The 21,953-nt window shown below is 49.3% G+C and overlaps 1 protein-coding gene across 5 annotated transcripts in view; it reads left to right on the top strand.

Annotated features, from left to right (window-relative positions):
• EGR2 (early growth response 2) overlaps positions 1 to 20,646 on the top strand; it is a 104,543-nt gene extending 83,897 nt beyond the window's left edge. For 4 of the 5 annotated variants that reach the window (XM_049108973.1, XM_035715277.2, XM_035715278.2 and 1 more), the window contains 4 exons: positions 13,084 to 13,290; positions 14,072 to 14,177; positions 16,683 to 16,791; positions 18,183 to 20,646. In XM_049108973.1, coding sequence (XP_048964930.1) covers positions 14,079 to 14,177; positions 16,683 to 16,791; positions 18,183 to 19,432 — 1,458 coding nt within the window. In that variant the 5' untranslated portion in view covers positions 13,084 to 13,290; positions 14,072 to 14,078 and the 3' untranslated portion in view covers positions 19,433 to 20,646. Of the gene's footprint in view, positions 1 to 13,083; positions 13,291 to 14,071; positions 14,178 to 16,111; positions 16,583 to 16,682; positions 16,792 to 18,182 lie in introns of those variants that run through there. The other variant, XM_025434200.3, reaches the window with a different exon arrangement.
• Positions 20,647 to 21,953: the final 1,307 nt, after the last annotated feature.

The raw sequence follows: 21,953 nt of genomic DNA, 5'->3' as shown, positions 1-21,953 counted from the left end.
TATCTATAATAGCATCATAGGTAACATTTATTGCTGTAGACTTTTGAAAGTTAATTAAAACCACTGAGACAGAACCAACAAAAGACCATTCTTTTTTTTTTTTTTTAATTCACTGAAGTTTAAACAATCAATTTTCCATTTTGAAAATTTATTCCAAATGGAAACTGAGAACCAGGGCCAGAGACAGGTGTCTTTCCTTCCTGTCAACTGCCTTAGAATGAGACTCCTGTTGCCAAACTCCCCCTGGCTCTCACTGAGGTGAAGTCTACATAAAAGGCAGTGACTGAGTAGGGACTCTGTTCTTGAGTCCCCCACCTTCCTGGTTTCTGGCCTCTTGGCCTAATGCAAAGGGTCACCTTCTCCCCTGGAAGGAACGGGCTTTCCCCTGGCTCTCCATATTCAGCGGCTGCAGCTCAAGTGAGTTCTCAGTTCCTACTCCGTCCAGGAGCCCTGTAGAAGAACAAGCAGTGGCCGCACGCTAAAATGTGCCATCATGTCCCTCCTGGTTCATTTCTAGCAGGGTCTTTGGATCCCAGGGGAGCTGTCTGCACAGTGCGTGCTGACCAGAGCTGATCAACCGATAGGGGTTGCAACTGTGGAGAGTCCAGGGACCAGGGCATGGGAGAGAGTGGGGGAAAATCTGTCTTTAGGGGACTGCCATGTCCTGGGGGAGGTCCTCGGGACTGCCAGTCCTTTGCACGAGGCTAAAGTTTTGTGTTTTTTTTTCTCTATCTATTATTCTATTATAAAACCAAGCCTGCAAAATTTGGGGCCCACCTTCTCCCCACACAGAGCCTCATTAACCACTTTTTGTGCACAGGTGTCCGTGCAGTAATTCTCAGAGCGTTCTGATGGGAAAAGAATGTGTAGCTGCTGCTAAATGCAGCCTCCTTAATTTTTGAGTGGGCTGCATGAAAACATATTTTTCCTTTCTTGACTGGGTTCAAGAATCTTTGCCCAGAAAACTAAAGATGATAAATACGTACCTAACTTATGTTTATGAGTCTGCAAATACGGTAGCCAAGCTTTTTATCAATCTTCAAGTTAAGTCCACAGGATCCATTAATTCTACCAATTGGCTGCTACAGCATATGTTTGGAATATGTTTCCTTTGTTTTTTATTATTTATTTATTATTATTTTTTAAATGTTTCAAGTTCTTATTTAAATTCTAGTTAGTTAACATATAGTGTAATATTAGTTTCAGGAGTAGAATTTAGTGATTCATCACTTACATGTAACAAACACCCAGTGCTCATCACAGCAGGTGCACTCTTTAATGCTCATCACCAATCTAGCCCATCCCCCCACCCACCTCCTTTCTAGAAACACTCTTTGTTCTCTGTAATTAAGGGTCTTTCTTATGGTTTGCAATTGACACATCTGATAAAGGGTTAGTATCCAAAATTTATAAAGAACTTATAAAACTCAATACCAGAAAACAAATAATCCAGCTAAGAAATGGGCAGAAGACATGAATAGACATTTTTCCAAAGAAGACATCCAGATGGCTAACAGACATATGAAACAATGCTCAACGTCACTCATCGTCAGGGAAATGCAAATTGAAACCACAATGAAATACCACCTCACACCTATTAGAATTGCTAAAATTAACAACACAGGAAGCAACAGACGTTGGTGAGGATGCAGAGAAAGGGGAACCCTCTTGCACTGTTGATGGGAATGCAAACTGGTGCAGCCACTGTGGAAAATAGTATCAAAGTTCCTCAGAAAGTTAAAAATAGAACTACCCTACAATCTGGCAATTGTACCACTAGGTATTTACCTAAAGGGTAAAAAATACTGATTCAAAGGGGCACAGGCACCCCGACGTTTACAGCAGAATTTTCAACAATAGTCAAATTATGGACAAAGCCCAAATGTCCATTTACAGATGGGCTTTGTCCATAATTTGACTATATATATATATATATCTATATATATATATCAATGGAATATTATTCATTATTCATATATATTATATATATGCAATGGAATATTATTCAGCCATCAAAAAGAATGAAATCTTGCCATTTGCAATGATGTGGATGGAGCTAGAGTATATTGTGCTAAGTGAAGTCAGTCAGAGAAAGATAAATACCATATGATTTTACTCACATGTGGAATTTAAAAACAAAACTGATGAACATATGGGAAAGCAAAAAAGGAGAAAGAGAAGCAAACCATAAGAAAGACTCCTTTATCATTTATTAAGAATCAAACGATCAATTAATTTATTTACCAGTATTTATTGCTCATCTGTCACAGTCATGCCACTGTATTAGATGGAGGATAGAGAAGTGTACTGAGTTATGAAGGATATGGTTCTATGTAAACCTGAAAAAAAAAATGAGTGACCTTCCTGCGTTTTGCTTTATCCAATCGCCACTACCATACCTGTGATTGTCTTCCCCTTCTTGGGACCCTGTACCAATATTTTTGAACATGTTTGATAATACTTACCATGTTCTTCATACATTCTATTTATTTGTGCCTTTTTCCTGGACTACAAGTTCCAAGAGACAGGGACTCTAATTCCTCTTTTATTCTCTGTAACCTCTGGCACAGGACTTAACATACCCCAGGTCTCAAAACACTTAGCAGATGATTTCATCAGCAGTGTCCTCTTTCCTCAATTTTGACAGATGACATTTGTTTAACTGTTAAGTATAATTTACACCTGACATTCTTGATTCTTTTGGAACATGACAATGAAAAAATCAACTTCTTTCTTTGAACGTCCATTTTCTCTTTACATCATTTATTGGTTATTTTTGTGTGTGTATTTTAAATAACTAGGTCCCAATGAAGCCAACTTATTCTTGATTTTTTAAAAAAATTATATAAACTGTAATTTCATTTCTATAGCCCAAATTAAAATACATCACTGAAATTAAAGTAAGCCCACGGGAGTGCCATTAGCGTATTCAAAACCAAATGTTAATAATAATGGTATTTACTAACTGAAATTTAACAGTATTCAATCAAAAAATAACATGCAGCCCTCACTGCTTACACCAAAGAATATGAGTTACTTTAAGTTCCTGTACTCTGATTAGATAGAAAAATCATTTTTCTTCCTCCTGTCTCCTTTTCATTATATCTATATCATTTGAAGCAAAACATCCATTTGAAAGAATTAATGGAATCCTGGGGTCTTACCTGAAGTTTGAAAAAGAATAAATCACCTTTATGTATAAAAGTGAAAAGAGATGCCAGGTATTTACAGACTCAGTCTACCTTCTAAGCATAATCCAAGTATACATCTGAAAATTGATTTGCTCCATCCGCTTGCAAATGCCTTGGCACAAGCAAGGCAACAGGATTCAATCAAAACAATTTCACAAAGAACATTTTATATAAGAATTATCTGATCTCTTCATAGGAAAAAACAGACTCTAGTTTTTCCTTTGTAGAGGAGGGGAGGCCTCTTCTACAGACCTAATATGGTTTGCTTTATCATGACTTGAAATGCTGCCTTATGTAGAAAAGCACAACCCAGTTTAGGATGATGTTGAGCCTGCAGCCCTTGCGTTCCTCCCAGATCCTCAGGGTCGGTAACAGTAGACTGCCAAAGCTGCATGGGGCCTTGGATACTATGCAGACTAATACTTCTAGGCAGCTGGGACCCATGGGGGGAAAGGGACCATACTAAGGCAGTGGATCCCAAACCTGGCTGATCACTAGTCTTTCATTTCATTCATTCAGCAAATGCTTACTTCACACTCTCTGCTAGCACTACTCTTGGTGTTGAGCATACAGTGGTGGTTGTGACAGCTATGGCTCTTACCATTGTATCTGCCCAGCACTAAGAACACCACACAGTGATGGACAGGAGATGAATGACCAGGGAAGAGTGGGGAGGTCTGGGAAGGAAAGGCTTGTGCTGAGATGTGAAGGAAATATCCATTCGGGCTGTTGAAACAGAATACCATAAACTGGGTAGTTGAAAAACAAAAACAAAAGTAATTTATTTCTCACAGTTCTGGAGCCTTGGAAGTCCATGATCAAGGCACCAGCAGATTTTTGTGTCTGGTAAGAATCCACTTTCTAGTTCACAGTTAACTATCTTTTCACTGTAGGACCCGGGAGCTCTCTGCGAACTCTTATAAGGGCACTAATCTCAATCATGAGGGGCCTACCCTCATAACCTAATCACCCCAAAGGCCCCACCTCTAAATCTCTAAATACCATCACACTGGTGAATAGATTTCAACATACAAATTTTAGGGGTACACGACATTTGGTCTCTAGGACTAGATGTGGGATGATCAAAGAGATGGGGCAGGAGCCATTCCAGACAAGGGGAGTGGTGAGAACACAGGCTCTGAAATGGAAACGGGTTGGGATGTTTAAGAGGTGGCCCAGCATGGTGAGCATGGGGAAAGAGGAAAGAGCTGTGACTGAAGGGGTAGGACAAGACCGGAACATGTAAAGATTTATAGGTCATGGAAAGGAGCATGGGCTTTTAAAACTGGTAACAGGCTGTCAGCTCATCATCAAATTTAACTTTTTAAGAGGGCATTTTCTTTGTTGTTTTTATTGTTTTAACATAGGTTACTGGGGCTAGGCTTCTGATGACTCAGATGTGAAGCTGGACCAACACAGTTATTGGCCAGTTCCTGAGGCTTCAAGTCAACTACTCCTACTGTATTTTTTTTTAAAGATTTTATTTATTTATTTGACAGAGAGAGAGAGACAAAGAGACAGAGCACCAGTAGGGGGCAGGGGCAGAAGGAGAGGGAGAAGCAGGATCCCTGCTGAGCAGAAAGCCTGCCGTGGTGGTGCTCAATCCCAGGACCCGGAGTCGAAGCAAAGGCAGATATTTAACAGACTGAGCCAACCAGGCATCCCTCCTTCCACTGTATTAATGAACCTCTTGCCACCCTCTAGACAAACATGAAAGGGTGGGAAGTGTTACCCATTAGCCAAGGTAAAATTGGCCAAATTTTAGCCACAAACACAACAAATTTCACCTAAAATACTATATGATCATATTTGAGCAGACTGTAGCTTAGGCTAGCTAAATTCAGAAAAAAATGAAATCATCAAGGCCTTTGTCCATGAAGTTGATGAATTTGACCACTCCTCCTGGTCAGGCTGGTCACCCCAGTAGAGTAGACCCAACCACACTTAAGCCACCCCACACAGATGAGTATCTCTTCTGGTTGCACCACAGGCTGATAACCTAGAGGGTGGTAAGCAATGAGTCAGTGCCAACTTCAGAGAAATGGGACAAATGAGGACTACATGGGATGGTCCTGGGGCTGGTGGCCCAAAGTTGCTTTCAGTGACCTAGTGGGCTAGGATCTGGCTGGTCATCAGTTGTTGTTGCTTAGCTTTATGCTATCAGCCTCCCTCATTGGGGGTAAAATGACATGGGGGTATAGAACAGGGTCAGCGCACACCTGGGGAAGGAAACACATGACCTAAATGTTAACTGGCCACCAGCCATCAAGGTGTTGTAGGGATTTCACAAGCATTCAAGGGCCTGGGCCTTCCCAACTAGTAGTTGAGGCTCACATTAGACAGAACTTCAACATCAGCACCAGGAGACCTGACTGGGAATGCCAGCTCCACCTCCTCAATAGCTGTGTGAACTTAGGTGAGGGCCTTGGCCTCTCTGGGTCTCATTTGGCTTCTATGGGCAGTGGGAAAGGTGAACGTGGCCTTGCCAACATCACATGGTTGTATTTCAAGTCCCAAGGGAAGTAATGTGTGTGAAAGGGATTTGGGAAGGATAGAGAGCCACATAAAATGTCTGATGAGGCTTTACAAGCTCTGGGAAGTGTGGGAAATCAGGAAGTTCATCAAAGAGTTGATATGGATGCTGAAAGGATCAAAAGGAAAACTTCAGAGGACAGGCTATAGGAACGGAGATTTGTCCATGTTACACAGGAGAGGTCGAGGGCTGTATCCAGCCTGGGACTGGTTCTTACTCAGAACATCATGACTAACTTCTTTCATGTCTCCTGAAGAGAAAACAAAATAAAATACATAATAAAAAAAAGTGTTTTCTATCTCTGAAGAATGGATGTCTTGCAAGCGTGTTAAATACCAGGATGTGTTACTAAAGCAAGTTTGGTATTTTGTCTCTAATGGCCTTATAGGAGACTTGAGTGTAGGGGACTTAAATGTGATTCTGGCTAAAGATAAAGGAAGATACTACACTACAAACAGGGCTTTCCTTTTTTTTTTTTTTTTTTTTTTGTTCCTGGAATTAAATTCACAAGAATTTCCAAGCTGTAAGCTACACAAAGACAGGAAGTTTTGTTCACTGATGCATCCTAAGCACCTAGCACAGTACCTGGTGTGTAGTAGGTGCTTAATAAATATTCACAGGATGGATTAACAGAACACCATGGCTTGTTCCAGTGTTTGAAAGCAAGACTGGCCTGTCCCTATATATTCACTTGCTCTCTGGTTCACCTACTTAAGTAGGCCCAGTGCCAGCATGTTGAGGGCCTGCTTCGTAAATCACAGCAGTGGCTTTCAGACACCAGGGAATTTGCATGGAGTGGAGGGAGTCAAGCCCACTCCAGCTCAGCTGTACCACCAAGCTTTGACCTTCTGTATATACTGGGCTTCCAGATATCATTTTCCATGGTTTTGGTTTGGAGCTGCCATCATATGAGAGCGTGTTGTGATGAGAAGCCTGAAGCACAGGAAAATCAAGGAAATAAGTATTTTGTTAAGGTGTTTTCACTCGAGGATTTCCGAGTAACGGATGAAGGGGCTAACGTGGTCATTTTGGTCATGCCTTTTGTGTTTTTTGTTTCATAAAATCCAGACAGAGAGAAGAAAGGATCTAAATTGTTCCAGCTCTCCTCTTTTTTGAAGTTTCCACGGGCTGTTGCCTAAATAATCTTTTTTTAAGGTTTTATTTATTTGAGAGAGAGAGAGAGAGACAGAGACAGAGACAGAGAGAACATGAGTGGAAGGAGGGGCAGGAGGAGAGGGAGAAGCAGATTCCCTACTGAGCAGGCTCACCAGGCTCCATCCCAGGATCCTGCGATCATGACCTGAGCTGCAGGCAGGTGCTTAACCCACTGAGCCACCCAGGCACCCCTAAATGATCATATTTTTAAAGAGCAAACTTTCTAAATTCTAAGAGGCTGGGAGTTGGCCAGGTTTCTGGGGAGATTCTGATTGTGTGCTTACAAGGCCATTGACTGAAATTGTTCTGTTACCCAGTGGTGATCACATTTTACCCACAATATTCTCTCAGGCACAATAGCTCCTGAGCAGAAACATACATTCTAGTTAATTATTAGGATAAAAGAAGTAGCGTGACCATGTGTCTAGGCCCGTATTTAACATCAGGGAAGCAGACCCACCAAGGATGCATTCGTTCCAAAGGCCTCAAGCCTCAAGGGGACACATTCCCCAAACCCATTTCCAGAGAAAAGGAACACACATATCTGGACCACCTTCCAATGTGAAGGAAGAGGCAACAGATCACTTTGAAGGGCTTTAGAATTGGTCAGCAACTGAACGGGTTAGAAGTTCATTTCAGCGATTGATGCGCCGTCCCTGTCCTGGATCATAAATGTCGCCTCCTCTCTCACCCCAATCTGTGTTCAGCTCTATCACTAAAGGTCCAGCAATCCGCACAATTGCTCTGGGAGATGACGATCGGATTTGCAGTGCATGACCTGCTTTTCAGAATGTGTTCTTAATTCTCTTCCTTTGACTCACTGCAATACCCGGCTGAGGGCAGCTGAGGCAGGTATGCCCAGGCCCATTGCAAAGATGAAGAACCCAAGGCTCAGAGAGGTTAAGTAGCTTGTCTAGTTACACAGGCTGGGGTAGGTCCTGGGAGCGCCTGCTGACAGGTGATGGAGTCACACTGCTTGGGTTTACATCTTGGCACTTCCACTCAATTAGCTCTGTGGCTTGGGTTTGTGTGACTCAGTTTCTTCATCTGTAAAGTGAAAAGAGTAATGATATCTACTTCATGGTGTGGTTGGTAGGCTAAGAGATAAGGCGACATAGTCGGCAGAGTGCTTAGTACACTTTAAATGTTTGCTAAATATTAGCCATTATTATTATCAAGGATACCATTATTGTGGAGAGAAACCATGGAGCCTGATTCCCCATCTAGGGCATTTTCCACTCCACAGTGACACACCTGGCACCAGGTTCTGCCAATCTCCCTCCACCCAATCCTTTCCCTCTGCCCTCACCACCTTCCTCACTCAACACAGTGAAAACTCAAACTCTCTGTGGCCTTTCTGGTTGCGACTGAAAATTCTGGGCAGGCATGAGGGGATGTGATGTCTCTACATCTTCATGGCATATGGTTGAGAGTATCATCAGATATGGGAAAAGAATAGCCTATCTCCCAAGGCTGCCACCCGAGGCTTGAGTGATGCGAGTAGAGGAGGCACTGCTGCTTCCTTCGACATCAACCACCGACCCAAGATAATGGCACCAGTCTGCGGCAGAGGTAGAACTGGGAAGGGGAATCTTGGGGCTCCTCACCCTGAATTCCTTCCACTCCCCAGCTACATGCATTGCCTGCATCTATGACCAGTAGATGGAATAGTCGAGGAGGGAGGCTGGCCTGAGAAGGGCTTCTGGGTTGATGTCTCCACAGTGGTCCTCACTCTGGGCTACCGTCACATCAGTGGTACTCACTGTGCTGAGAACAAATGGTGGCAGCTTGGAACTTCCCGATATAAACAAGGCCATACCTTGCTTAATCCTTTCCCCAGGGATGCCTGGGTGGCTCAGTAGTTAAGCGTCTGCTTTCAGCTCAGGGCGTGATCCTGGAGTCCCGGGATCCAGTCCCACATCAGGCTCCCTGCATGGAGCCTGCTTTTCCCTTTGCCTGTGTCTCTGCCTCTCTATCTGTGTCTCTCATGAATAAATAAATAAAATCTTCTTAAAAAAATAAAAAAAAAAAACTTTCCCCAAAGGCCATATCTGAAAAGAAGCCCTTCAGAGGATGTTTTCTAGGGTCCTTGTCCTTGCCCTGAAGTCCAACATATGGAGAAATCATTAGACATCCCATGCTGTCATCTGGGTAGAATGGAAATCTGGAGCTCTGTGACCAGATAGCATATGAAAATCTCAGATGGGCCAGGTCTCACCTCTCACTGCTGGGATGGCTCTAGCAAGTTCCTATGCAGAACTCTGCTTGCTGGAGGACAGACAGGGAGCACATTTGGATGTCTCTGCCTTCAGGGACTTTATGGAGTTGAAAAGGGAACAGCACAGAGACTCCGTGAGACAAAGCACAAGGCAAGTCCCAAGCACAGGTTACACGCAGTCTAGGAATGTCTCTTCTGGAGCACGGCCCCTAGATTTTGCAGGTCACTCGCTAACCCACTCTTCCTAAATTTTAAATTTCTATTCTACGCTTTTAAACCTCCTTGGAAAAACAACAGTATTATCATCATGCATTTCGATCTTCCTGGGGGAAAAAAAGTGTTGTCAGTCAGGTTCTTATAAATGTGGAACTTGGCTTTTGAAGTTTAGATGACGCTTTCCACATGGGCACAGCTTGTTGTAAATTTTGTGTCAACAATCGCTGCTTTCTGGATGAACTTTCCTCCTTACGACCGAAACCCGAAACTCCTCAGCATTACTATCATCATTATTCTTAGAAGCTAGAACTCTGAATTTGGGAATAAATATCAAAAATGCTTTATACATCGGGATTGGAGGTGGAGCTATTCTTTTTGCTCTTATCTGCTGCAGGCTGCTTTCCATCACTTGATACACTTAGGAGATGTGGGCTCTGGCCATTGAGAAAATAGAGCTTGTATTCTGGCTTGGCAACTTCCCAACGGGTGAATTTGGGTAAGCTCTGTATCTTCCTGAGCCTTAGTCCTCTCATCTGTGAAATGGGAAGAAACAGCCCTGTTCTGCAAGATGGTTGTGAGGAATAAAGCAACGAACCCAGAAGAACATAGTACACTATCTACAAAGTAGGTGCTCAGTAATAGTAATAACTTAAAAGCTAACAGTGAATACTTACCATACATACCAAATACCAAAAGTATGCTAGGTGCTTTTCATCTATCAAAATAATTTAATCCTCAATATACCCTATGAAATATTTATAATCAACTTTTTCCTCTTTATAGAGGAGTAAACTGAGGCACAGAGAAGTTATATAAGTTACTTAAGAACATACAGCTAGGTGGTATCAGAATTAGGATTTTTAAAAAAGATTTTATTTATTTATTCATGAGAGACACAGGGGGAGAGGGAGAGAGAGAGAGAGAGAGAGAGAGAGAGAGAGGCAGAGACACAGGAAGAGGGAGAAGCAGGCTCCATGCAGGGAGCCTGACACGGACTCAATCCTGGGTCTCCAGGGTCAGGCCCTGGGCTGAACGTGGTGCTAAACCGCTGAGCCACCGGGGCTGCCCCAGAATTAGGATTTAAATCTAGGACCCGGGATCTGAATCCAGGCTGTCTGGGCCTCCAGAGCTCAGAATCTTAATCACAAGAAATGGTTAAGATTCTTAAATTGATCTTGTCAAGATTATTAAGTTGAAACATGAAACGTTTGATTTTGGGGAGGGGTTAAATGCTACAAAACAAATCTTCTGACAATTGGATGCACTGACCAGCCCCCTCCTTTTCTCAACATAGAAACAAAAGCTTCTCTGGGCAGTCTGACATTATCTGGAAAAAGGAAAATTGCATTCCATAACCTGGTATTGTAAGCAGGTTAGAGATGTGCGTATAAAAAAATCCAGGAATTCCCTAGTTAGAGTGGACTTCATTTTTCATACATTTAAATGTATAAGCTGAAAGATTTAACATTTAAAGGCATAAAAAAAAGGTGATTGGGAATGGAGGTTTGACTTTGAGCCTTTGCCAGCAAACTGACAGACTATCACTTATTAACCTGGCACCCAGGTTGATATGTACCTTGTCTTCAACAATTGTGATAAATGATACATTGATTTACTTTTTACTTCTTGCCAGCAGTGGTAAAGTGATCAGTAGGTTTGACATGATGTGTTTCTACCAGAGAGAGAGAGACTGTACTTCTGCAATCTAGTCATTTTCAATGGGACAAAATTCATGTGGTCTGTCATTTCCTGATTGAGAAATAGACAACGAAGGAATGTTATTTCATTAGGACTGTCACTGAAACACAATACCGATGTCAATAAGCATTTCTGTCGATGTTCTCTCGCTGAAATCTTGTTGGCATATTCTATTCCTTTGCAGAAGTTGAGTGGTAAAAAAAAAAAAACAAAAAAAACCTCAAATGTTAAAATTATAATGCCATTGTCATTAGCCAGGAAAAGATAACGGCGGAGGAAAAGGAGAGACCTTGTAGAGCTTACAATCTTGGCGGTTGGAGGCAGTATGGTTTGGGGAGGGGCTTCCAAGGAGTCTGCTTGCACTGGCTACCCCCTCAGCCCCAGTGTACCAGGTATGGAAGGTGGCCTGGAGGTTTCCACCCACACTGGACTTTCTCTATTCCATGAATACATTCTCTGTCCTCCCACCTTGGGGCCTTTCCACACCTGCTTTTTCTCCTGGGAATGCTCTATCCACTGACCATTCCTTAATCCTTGCTCATCCTTCAGATCTCGGCTTAGAGGAAGACTTCCTCAGCCTTCTAGGCTGAATTTAGTCCTATGTTCTTTTCCTTCATTGGGGTCACACTCTCTCATTGCTTACAATTTTATATTTGTGTGACTAACTATAAGCTCCATGGGGGCAGTAACCAGGCCTGGTTTTAGGCACCACTGTATGTCCAGGCTTTGGCTTAGCACCTGATACACAGTAGATGCTCAAGAAATATCTGTTGACTTCCCAATAGGTGAACTGAGCAACCTCTGCTTAAGCCAGTGCTGCTGCTACAACATGAGATCACAGGAGTCTTATTTCCTCCTGTCTGGATGATTTGTGCCAACAAAACACAATTTTGGTTGCACACTGAACTGGTGTGAAGCAATGTTGCTCTCAGGCTTCCCAACAACTCTGACTGGCCTAATCTGTGCTTGTTTTATAGTCTCTGGGATTACTGGATGCCTAGTGAGATGCTGAATGCAGGGAACCATTTATCAGTTTTCTCTGCACATGTGGGCACCTTTAAGAAGGGCTTGGCTGGACGGCAGAGTTGGCAATTAGCCTGGTTTTCACTGAGATGCACATGTCCTATGCCATTCGAGTTCGGATCTGTACTTTCACGTGTGTCCGTAGTTAAGAGCAATTCTGACATCCCTTTGATTCCCACTCCAGTAGCAGTATCAGAATGGGAGTGAGTGAAAAGGACATTGCAATAGGAATCGCTTCTAATGATGTTAAAAATGTTTCTTAATAAATCAAAATGCAAATGTTAACATATTATTTGTGATATGCCTCATGGTTGATTGTGATTCTAAGTCCACATCATGGGGGAAAGAAAAGCTGGAGACCCCTTACAGAGGAGACTGAGTGCTAGCTGGAAGCCCCCGGCTGCTACGCTTGCTCTTCCCTCCCACCCAATCCCCCAGGCACAGGGGCAAGCCCACCAAATGCTCCCCTCCTTCCTTTCCCCTTCCCTTTTTGGATCTGGAATTCAGGACAAAGCACATCTGAATCTGGCATTAATAATCCTGACACACCTTGGAGTGCTCCATTTACTTGGGCCTTTTGACAACTCTATTTTAAAGAAAGACATTTAATTTGTTCAGTTTTTTTTTTTCAGGGTTTTTTTTAGGGGGGAGTGATTTAAGAATCAATTTATTTGTAAAGGTTGGCTCTTTTAGTTTTTTGATCAGAATAAGTTCAAGTGCCTCAAAGTAGCTGCCCTGGCACATCTCTGTACTAAGTGTCATTCTCTGGCACAGGAGGGGCTCTGTAAACTCTGCAGAGTTGTTCTGGTCTCTACCTCTTTCTTTCCTCACTTACACCCTCCTGGAAGGATCCTGTGCGCTCGACTTCTCCTATTAGAGGGCCTATTAATTTGCTGGCTCTGTGCCAACCTGCTTACTCCATCCATAACCTAGGTCTAGAAAGCCCGAGAATTCAAATTCTGCCTTCATCCTGGGGAGGAGTGTGTGCCCACGGCGGCCCTGCGGCCCTTGCCCTTTGAAAGCCCTGACCTCAGCTTTCCTCTCCTCAGAAATGCCGAAGAAAAGAGATGAAGTTGGCGAAGGTGACCCATTTCTTCCCTAGTGGGCCGACCCGAGCTCTCCGTCCTCCAAGAGCTGCTCCCTTTCCAGAACCGGGTTTTCCTGCGAGAGGGATGTAGGGACCGGAGCAGTGTCCTTGGAATCCGGAGACCCGGTTGCAAGGCGGACACCAGCACTTACCAGCTGCGTGACTTTAGGCAAGTCGCTTTAGCCTTCCCAGTACCGATCACGGAGTGGTTGGCTTGACTCCGTTCCATCACCACTCTTCAAACAAGAAGGAAAAGAAGAAGGTGGTTACAGGAAGTATCTACAGAGCCGTTTCCAGCAGGGGTTGGGGGGGGGGCTCCCACCCAGGACTGGCCCCAGGCGCCCTCCCGGGAGCCCGCGGAGCCTCGCCGCCGCCCCGCAGGGGGCTGCCCGCGCCCCAGGCTGCCCCCCCACCCCCGCCCCCCGCGGGCCCGGCCGCGCGCGGCTCTTCAGAGGTGTGGGTTATTAGAAAGCTCGGGATAATTCCAGAGGGTCCGTCACTCCCACTCACTCTAATGCGCTTGTCAGACGGGCCAGGCGAGCCCGCCTCTCCTGGGGGGGCCTTCCGGGTCTCACCCCCGCCCCAACTCGGCCTCCTCCTTCGGCAAGGGTGGCAGCCGCGCACCGCAGGGCCCCCTCTGCCAGGGCCGCCCCCGCCTGCGCCCCGGCCTCTGCGCCCTTCCCAGCGCCGCTCGGGCGTCCAGGAGCTCCCCCTCCGGGCGGCGCGGGGCGGCCTCCGACGGCGTTGGCAGCGGCGCCCGGCGCGGGGCGGCCCCGGAGACTCGCCCGCCCATGTGCGTGGAGAGGAGCGAAGCTCCGGCAGCCGCCGCGCCCGCTGCGTGCGTGTGGGGGCCTCACCTCGGAGGCCGGCGGGGCCGTAACCCGAGTCCCGCTGCCACGACCCACATTTGCATAATCCGGCTCCCCCCCGCCACTTCTTTCGGACTCCAGGCTGGAGATGCGAGTCGGGCTCCCCTCCGAGGCGTCGTCTTGCCGGTGGCCAGCGCGGGGGCCGCGGGACCGGCCGGAGCGCAGGCGGAGCGGGCTGGCGCACGTGGTAAGCGAGCGGCGTTCTGTTCTTGGTTTTTTTTTCTTTCTTTCTTTCTTTTTTTTTTTTTAACGAAATGGGACTTTGCACGTTTACGCCGAGGGTGGGGTCTCTACAAGGGCGCTAACGTCCCCGCGATTTCCTTCCTTCCCCTTTTATTTTTATCTCCAACTGGGAAAGGGCGCGCGATGCGGGCGATAAACTTTCCCCAATTTTTTTCCTGGGCGTTGGAAGTCAGGAAGGTGGCCGGCCGCCTGACGAGACGATTTCGCGGCGGGCAGGGGGAGACGCGACGCCGGGGCGGAGGAGCAGAAGCCGCCGGCGGCCTCCCCGCGGGTCCCGACCGCCGCGCGCGCTCGGGGCCGGGAGGGAGCGGGCTGGCGGCGGCGGCGGCGGCGGCGGCAGGTGAGCGGCGCGAGAGCCGCCTGCAGCGCGCGCTTCCTCCACGGCGTGGCGTCGTGGCTCTCGCCCGCCGGGGTGCGCACGAGGCTGCGGCCGTCCCGGGCCGGGGGGCGGGAGGGGGGCGGGAGGGGGCCGGGCCGGGCCCCGGACGCTGCCCGCGCGCTCTGTCCCAGGTGGTGTCGGTTTCGGGGCGGCGCGGAGCCAGGCGGCGGCGGCGGGCTCGGGCCCCGGGACCACCTCCCGCGGGCGGGCCGGGAGGCAGGAGCCGGGCGTGCTGCGAGCCAGGACCCGCCGCTGCCTGGGCCGCCTTAAAGTTCTTAAAGATTTTCCTTCGGGAACTAAACAGGAAGGCCTCCATGCGGGACGGTGTGGTTGTGGTTGTGGTTGTGGTTGTGGTTGTTTACGTGTTTACTCCAAGAGGGAAGCGCGCGTGGGGTGATGGCGGCTGGGAATTGAGGTTAGCGACGCGGCCCGCGGGCTCCCGGGGCGGCTCCCGGCGAGGCCAGGCGGCGAGGCTCTCCCGAGCGTGCGTGTTGCGGGGTAGGGCCGGGCTGCGGGCAGGCGCGCCCGTCGGGGCGGGGAAGGCGCGGAGGCTGTGCTGCGGGGCACCCCGGGCGGCGGGCAGGGCGGGCGGGGCGGGCGCCCGGCGCGCTGTCAACAGGGAGGTGTGTAGCGTAAGGTGTGCGAGTGGGTGTGTGAGAAGGCAGCGGGGGCGGGAGTGTGTGTAGCGGAAGTGAGCGCGTGTGAGTGTACGAGTGTGTGCGCGTGTGCGTGGCGGGGCAGGGTGAGTGTCCAAGCCTCCATCTGGACGCCCCCACACAGCCGACCGCCCAGACGCGCCGGGAAGGGCGCCCGCTCCGCGCGGCAGCTGAAGGGGGGCGGGGAGCGCGCGGGCAGAGGAAGGGGGGTGTCTCCGGCTGAGGATTTCTCTCGAAGCTCGCCGCAGTTATTCTGCTCCTCCTGGGGTCTACCCCCCAGCCCCAAGGTGCCCGAAATACTTAAACAAACAAACAACCCCGAACCTGTTCCGTTTTCGCTCCCGTATAAATAGCACAGACTTTCCAAAAAAGCAATACCGCATTCACTCTTATCACCAGCCACTTCTTTCCACCAAGTAATTCAGAAAAAAACAGTCAGCTTCCGTGAATGCATGCAGCTTTTTTTTTTTTTTTTTTTTTCTTAGCTGCCTCCTTTTGCTTGCGGTTTTGAGCTGCCAAGAAAGTGAGTAGGGGTTTGACTGTAGTGTCTCGGCTCCGCTCGGTTTCTTTCCGAAGTTTAATTTTCCGGAATGGCTCCCAAACAAGGGCTGGGGAGGCGGGGCCGCCGGCACCGGATCTTCGCCTTTTTTGGAAAGTCCCGGAGAACCGGAATTCCTCCCCGCCCGGGGAGGCCTCGCCGCAGCTAGGACCCGCGAGCTCTTCCCCCCGCGGCCGGAGCCGCCCCCGCGGCGCCCCCGCCCCCCGCCGGGCCCCGCGCCCCGCACGCGGACTGGGGCTCGGGCCGCGCGCCCCGGACCCCCGCGGGTCCCCGCTGTCCGGGAGCCGGGAGTCGCGAGCCCGGCGGAGCCCGCGCTGCCGAGCCCGTATGCAAATCGGCCATGTGACGGCAAGAAGCCGCCTGGCCCAGCCCTGTTCCTCAGTCCATATATGGGCAGCGACGTCACGGGCATTGAGGCCCTGCCCATAAATACTTACAGCAACACTTTCCGTCTAACCGAGAGAGCAGCAATTGATTAATAGCTCGGCGAGGGGACACACTGACTGTTATAATAACACTACACCGGCAACTCCTGGCTTCCCAGCCGGAACACAGGAGAGAGAGTCAGTGGCAAATAGTCGTTTTTCTTCTTTCTTAGAAAAAAAAAAAAAAACCAGCAACTTGTTTGCTAGTTTTATTTGTTGGATTTTTTTTTTTTTTTTTTTTGTGGTTGCTTTTAAGCGTGGAGGGCAAAAGGAGACACCAACTTAGACTCAGTCCAAATCCTCTCCAAAACGGCTTCTCTGACGCTCCAGGTAGAGAGGGAGTTGGGTCTCCAGGTTGTGCGAGGAGCAAATGATGACCGCCAAGGCCGTAGACAAAATCCCAGTAACTCTCAGTGGTTTTGTGCACCAGCTGTCTGACAACATCTACCCGGTGGAGGACCTCGCCGCCACGTCGGTGACCATCTTCCCCAATGCCGAACTGGGAGGCCCCTTTGACCAGATGAACGGAGTGGCCGGAGGTAAGCCGCACGTCCCCTTCGCGGGCCGGGCCCCACGCGGCTCGAAGGTGGTGGGTGGGGTGCGGTGCGTGTGCAGGACTTGGAGGAGCGGGTTGGGGCACGAGGCGGACGCCGCTGCCCGCACGGGGTGCACGGGGAGCCGGCGGGAGCAAGGGCCGGCTCGGCGGAGCTGGCGCGCGGGCAGATGCAGCGGGTCGTCGGCGAGCGGGCGGGCGTGCGTGCGCCGCGGCGGGCCCAGCCCCCGGCGGGCGCGGGGAGGGGAGTAGAGGAGGCGGCCCCCCAGGCTTCGGGCTTGTGCCGGCTGCTGGGCCGGCGGCGGCCGGGCCTCCCCGCTCCCGGGGCAGGGACAAAGTGATGGGAAAGTTCGGGGCCCCGGAGGAGAGCCGGAGAGCCGAGCGGCGGCGGAGCGCGGAGGAAAGCGTCCGCCGCTCCCGCCCGGGCAGCGCCGACCCCGGGGAAACCTCCGAGCGCGCTCCGCGAGCGGCCAGAAGGAGCGCCCCCACCTGCGCCGCCCGCGAAGTTGAGGGGGTTGGCGAGGCGGGAAGGAGGAGGAGGAGGACGAGGAGGAGGAGGAGGACGAGGAGGAGGAGGGCGCACTACGGCGGGAAGCAGCCCCCTGGCTGCCGAAGGAGGCCCGCGGGGGCACGGGCGCCGCTGGTTGCCTTGGCGATGCGGTGGAAAGTGGTCCCCCGCGGCCCCCGCTCCTTCCTCGAAGATCCGCCGCGGGCCTGGGGCTGGGGCTGGGGCTGGGGCTGGGGCTGGGGCGTGCGGGTGTGGAGCAAGGCTGCGACGGTGGGGAAGGGAAGGAAACCTATAGATTTCTTCCACCGCGGCGCCCCATACCCTCCAGCAGCCGTCAGCTGTAGCGCAGCCGGAGACGGAGGGAGGGAAGGCACCGCGGATGGGTAGCAGCCAGGAAATCACTGATCTCTTTCTCAGGCTCCCCTCTCGGGCGGCACTGGCTGGGATGATCAGTCTCCTGGCTAGTGTCTGCCCTGGAGCCCCGGCCGTGGGACCCCCCCCCCCCCCCAGACAAAGGAGAGCGAGAGAAGTTCCAGGCAGATGGGGAATTTTTAATATTGTTGCTATTATTGGGTGTTTTTATTGGGGACGAGAGCCACAGATGGCTGTGTGTGGGGGTTGGGAGTAGCTCATCCTGCTTTCCTGGAGGTAGTTTGAGTCCCAGACTGTCACTGGCTGCCAGTGGGATCCTGGGCTACCCTCTTCTTGCTGTCTCTGGGCTGCAGTCTTCCCACCTGTTGGACTCTGCCCCAGCTCTACTGTGCTAGGATCCTGGGATTTGGGAATGGACCTATGTTTAGAGGGGATGAAAAGGGATTCTTGGCTGCATTCTCATTGCTCCACCTCCATTCTTTCTGTTCCCTCCCCAGATGGCATGATCAACATTGACATGACTGGAGAGAAGAGGTCCTTGGATCTCCCATATCCCAGCAGCTTTGCTCCGGTCTCTGCACCTAGAAACCAGACCTTCACGTACATGGGCAAGTTCTCCATTGACCCCCAGTACCCTGGTGCCAGCTGCTACCCAGAAGGCATCATCAATATTGTGAGTGCAGGCATCCTGCAAGGGGTTACCTCCCCAGCTTCGACCACAGCCTCGTCCAGTGTCACCTCTGCCTCCCCCAACCCACTGGCCACAGGACCCCTGGGGGTGTGCACCATGTCTCAGACCCAGCCTGACCTGGACCACCTCTACTCGCCACCGCCACCGCCTCCTCCTTATTCTGGCTGTACAGGAGACCTCTACCAGGACCCCTCGGCGTTCCTGTCGGCAGCCACCACCTCCACCTCCTCCTCTCTGGCCTACCCACCACCTCCTTCCTACCCCTCCCCTAAGCCAGCCACGGACCCCGGTCTGTTTCCCATGATCCCAGACTACCCCGGATTCTTCCCATCACAGTGCCAGAGAGACCTACATGGTACAGCTGGCCCAGACCGCAAACCCTTTCCCTGCCCTCTGGACTCCTTGCGAGTCCCTCCTCCACTCACTCCACTTTCCACCATTCGCAACTTTACCCTGGGGGGCCCCAGTGCTGGGGCCACAGGGCCAGGGCCCAGTGGAGGCAGTGAGGGACCCCGGCTGCCTGGCAGCAGCTCGGCAGCCGCCGCCGCCGCCTATAACCCACACCACCTGCCTCTGCGGCCCATTCTGAGGCCTCGCAAGTACCCCAACAGGCCTAGCAAGACCCCAGTGCATGAGAGGCCCTACCCGTGCCCAGCAGAAGGCTGTGACCGGCGCTTCTCCCGCTCCGATGAGCTGACCCGACACATCCGAATCCACACGGGACACAAGCCCTTCCAGTGTCGGATTTGCATGCGCAACTTCAGCCGCAGTGACCACCTCACTACCCACATCCGCACCCACACTGGCGAGAAGCCCTTTGCCTGTGACTACTGCGGCCGCAAGTTTGCCCGGAGTGATGAGAGGAAGCGCCACACCAAGATCCACCTGAGACAGAAGGAGCGCAAAAGCAGCGCCCCCTCCTCATCCGTGCCAGCTGCCTCTACAGCCTCTTGCCCCGGGGGCTCGCAGGCTGGGGGGCCGCTGTGCAGCAGCAATGGCAGCACCATCGGCGGAGGGTCCCTTGCCCCTTGTTCCTCTCGGACCCGGACACCTTGAGATGAGACTCGGGCTGACACACCAGCTCCTTGAGGCCCCGGAGGCCCTTTGTCCACTGGTCCAGTCGAGCTGCACAACAAACACTACCACCCTTTCCTGTCCCTCTCTTCCTTCCTTGGGCAAAGGGCCCCCTGTCCACTTAGAGGCAGGTCCTTCCTAAAACTCAACCCACCTTAGTTTCTCTTAGGTGAGTTGACTGGCACCCCAAGGTAATAGGGGAGGCTTAGAAAGGGGTTGGGTGGGGGCCCCTGGCCTAGAGGGCTGAGGCCTGACCCTGCTTTAAAAGGGTTGTTTGACTAGGTTTTGCTTCCCCTTCTCTTGTGTTTTGTCCCAGTACGATTTTTTACTCTGAATGTCAGAGTTGATTTGAGACTTCTTCTACAGTAGGTTGGGAGATGCTGAACCCTTCAGGTGGGGGCAGCAGAAAGAAGCAAAGCTGATGTGCACTTTATGGCTTGGGACTGATCGGGGAATGGTGTACAGTGAATGAAGCATGGCCTTTATGCTGCATTCTGTGGCCCTAGAACAGTGAATCAAAGCTTGTCTAGTCGTTCCAACCCTCTAAGCAATATGTATTATAAACTCAGAGAATGGAAGTGCAATGTGATGGGAGGGACATAGCAATATCTGCTCCTTTTTGAGTCGTTTGAGAAACTAAAGACTATTTTTTCAGTGTATATCCACTCAGATTTTGTGTATTTTTGATGTGCACTGTTCTCCAAGTTCTGAACCTTTGGGAAAAAAAAAAGTAAAGCATTTATGATCTCTTGAAATGAGTCAGAGGTTAACTTATTTAAAGGGGGATGTACATATATTCTCTGAAACTAGGATGCATGCAGTTGTGTTGGAAGTGTCCTTGGTGCCTTGTGTGATGTAGACAATGTTACAGGGTCTGCATGTAAATGGGTTGCCTTACTATGGAAAAAAAAAATCATTCCCTGGGTTAGTATTGCTGTATATTTCTGCCTATTAATATTTGGATTTTTTTTTTAGAAAGTATATTTTTGTATGCTCTGTTTTGTGACTTAAGTGTTACCTTTGTAGTCGAATTGCGGATAAGAATGTAAATAATATTACTGGAGCTGACTTGTTTGGTTATTAGCTCTTAATAGTTGTGGAAATATAAATGATTTATTCTAATGCAAAACCACTAACTGAAGTTCAGATAATGGATGGTTTATGACTATAGTGTAAATAAATACTTTTCAACAATATTTTTGCTGCAGAAATCATTTATGAAAGATTTCCTGGGTGGGAATTCCATAGTCATCCAATGGCTTTTAGTGCTTTGACCAAACCAGAATCTCTGAGGTTTCTCTGCTGGCCTTTCAACACCAGTCTGTTCACCCCCAAAGCAATCTCCATTCATAATCAAACACTAGTGTTCCGGGGATTTCCCCCGTGCATTAGTGTAAAAGTGGGGAGGCGTTGTTTTGACTCATTGTTCCGTCCTCTATAACAGCCTATAGCTTCTCTCGGCTCCTGAGTGGGCTCCGGAAAATAAATACTTACAAACAAGTGCCCACTCGGAGACTACACATTTGTGGCTGCTTTCAGAACCCTGACCAAGGCCAGGAACTCAGACGAGATGTGGCTTTGTGGAAAGTGTGGTGGCGTGGTCAAGCTGGAAATGACTTTTAGGTTCCAGGATTAGTCTCATGACCACAGAAAACTTTTTGAAAAACGCTATCACCTTTTCAGATCAAAAATGCACTCAGACACTGCTGAAGACAGCATTAATGGGTTGTCAAAGGAATTACCCCAGGACTCATTTCTCTCTCGTCTGCTCTCCCTGATTACCCCTATTTGGAAGGATCACTAATCTGCGATTCGTTTGGTGGGTCCAGAGACTATCAAAATACCCCGCTCATTAGATAAGATAGGTACACACCAGCCTCAGAAAATCTCAGAGACATTCTTTGATAGGCAAATTAAATAGGCATATACGGGCTCCGTCATGGTACCGCATAATGGTCTGCAACAGAATACATTATAGGGCTCATTTAACTGCAAGCCTTTTGTAGTGATTTTAAAATATAAATCCAAAGAAAGGTATCTACCGGTCACACAGAGTAAATGGGTTGGATCTCTCGTGAAGTTATTTTACTCTAAAATTGGGCCTCAGTAGCATTTAAGTTCATCCACAGCTTCTGGATCCTGGATCCTCACACAAGTGTAACACATCAGATACCCACTGTTCAGCTGTATCGTCTGAAAACGGTCATGTGTGTCCTTTGCCACTGTCAGCCTCCTTCATATGTGGTTGATAACCGAAGGCCTGAATTTTAGAACAGCAGATAGTGACAAGCTACTTTTTGCCCTTCAGAGCCCTGGAATTTTGAGATCGAACTTGTGGAGGTAATCAATCCTTTTATTTCCTCTTTCCTATTTCAAAGATACGGAATACCTCTTTCTGTGACTACAAAACAGAAATCCTAAACTTCAGGGCCAGACTTTTCTAGTGACTGGTATATTCATTAGATTCAGATTTCCTAGTTCGTCAGCATATTATTATCCCCAC

Source organism: Canis lupus, chromosome 4, assembly GCF_003254725.2.
Source record: "Canis lupus dingo isolate Sandy chromosome 4, ASM325472v2, whole genome shotgun sequence".
Lineage (NCBI taxonomy): Eukaryota > Metazoa > Chordata > Mammalia > Carnivora > Canidae > Canis > Canis lupus.
This window is presented reverse-complemented; position numbering and strand designations above follow the sequence as displayed.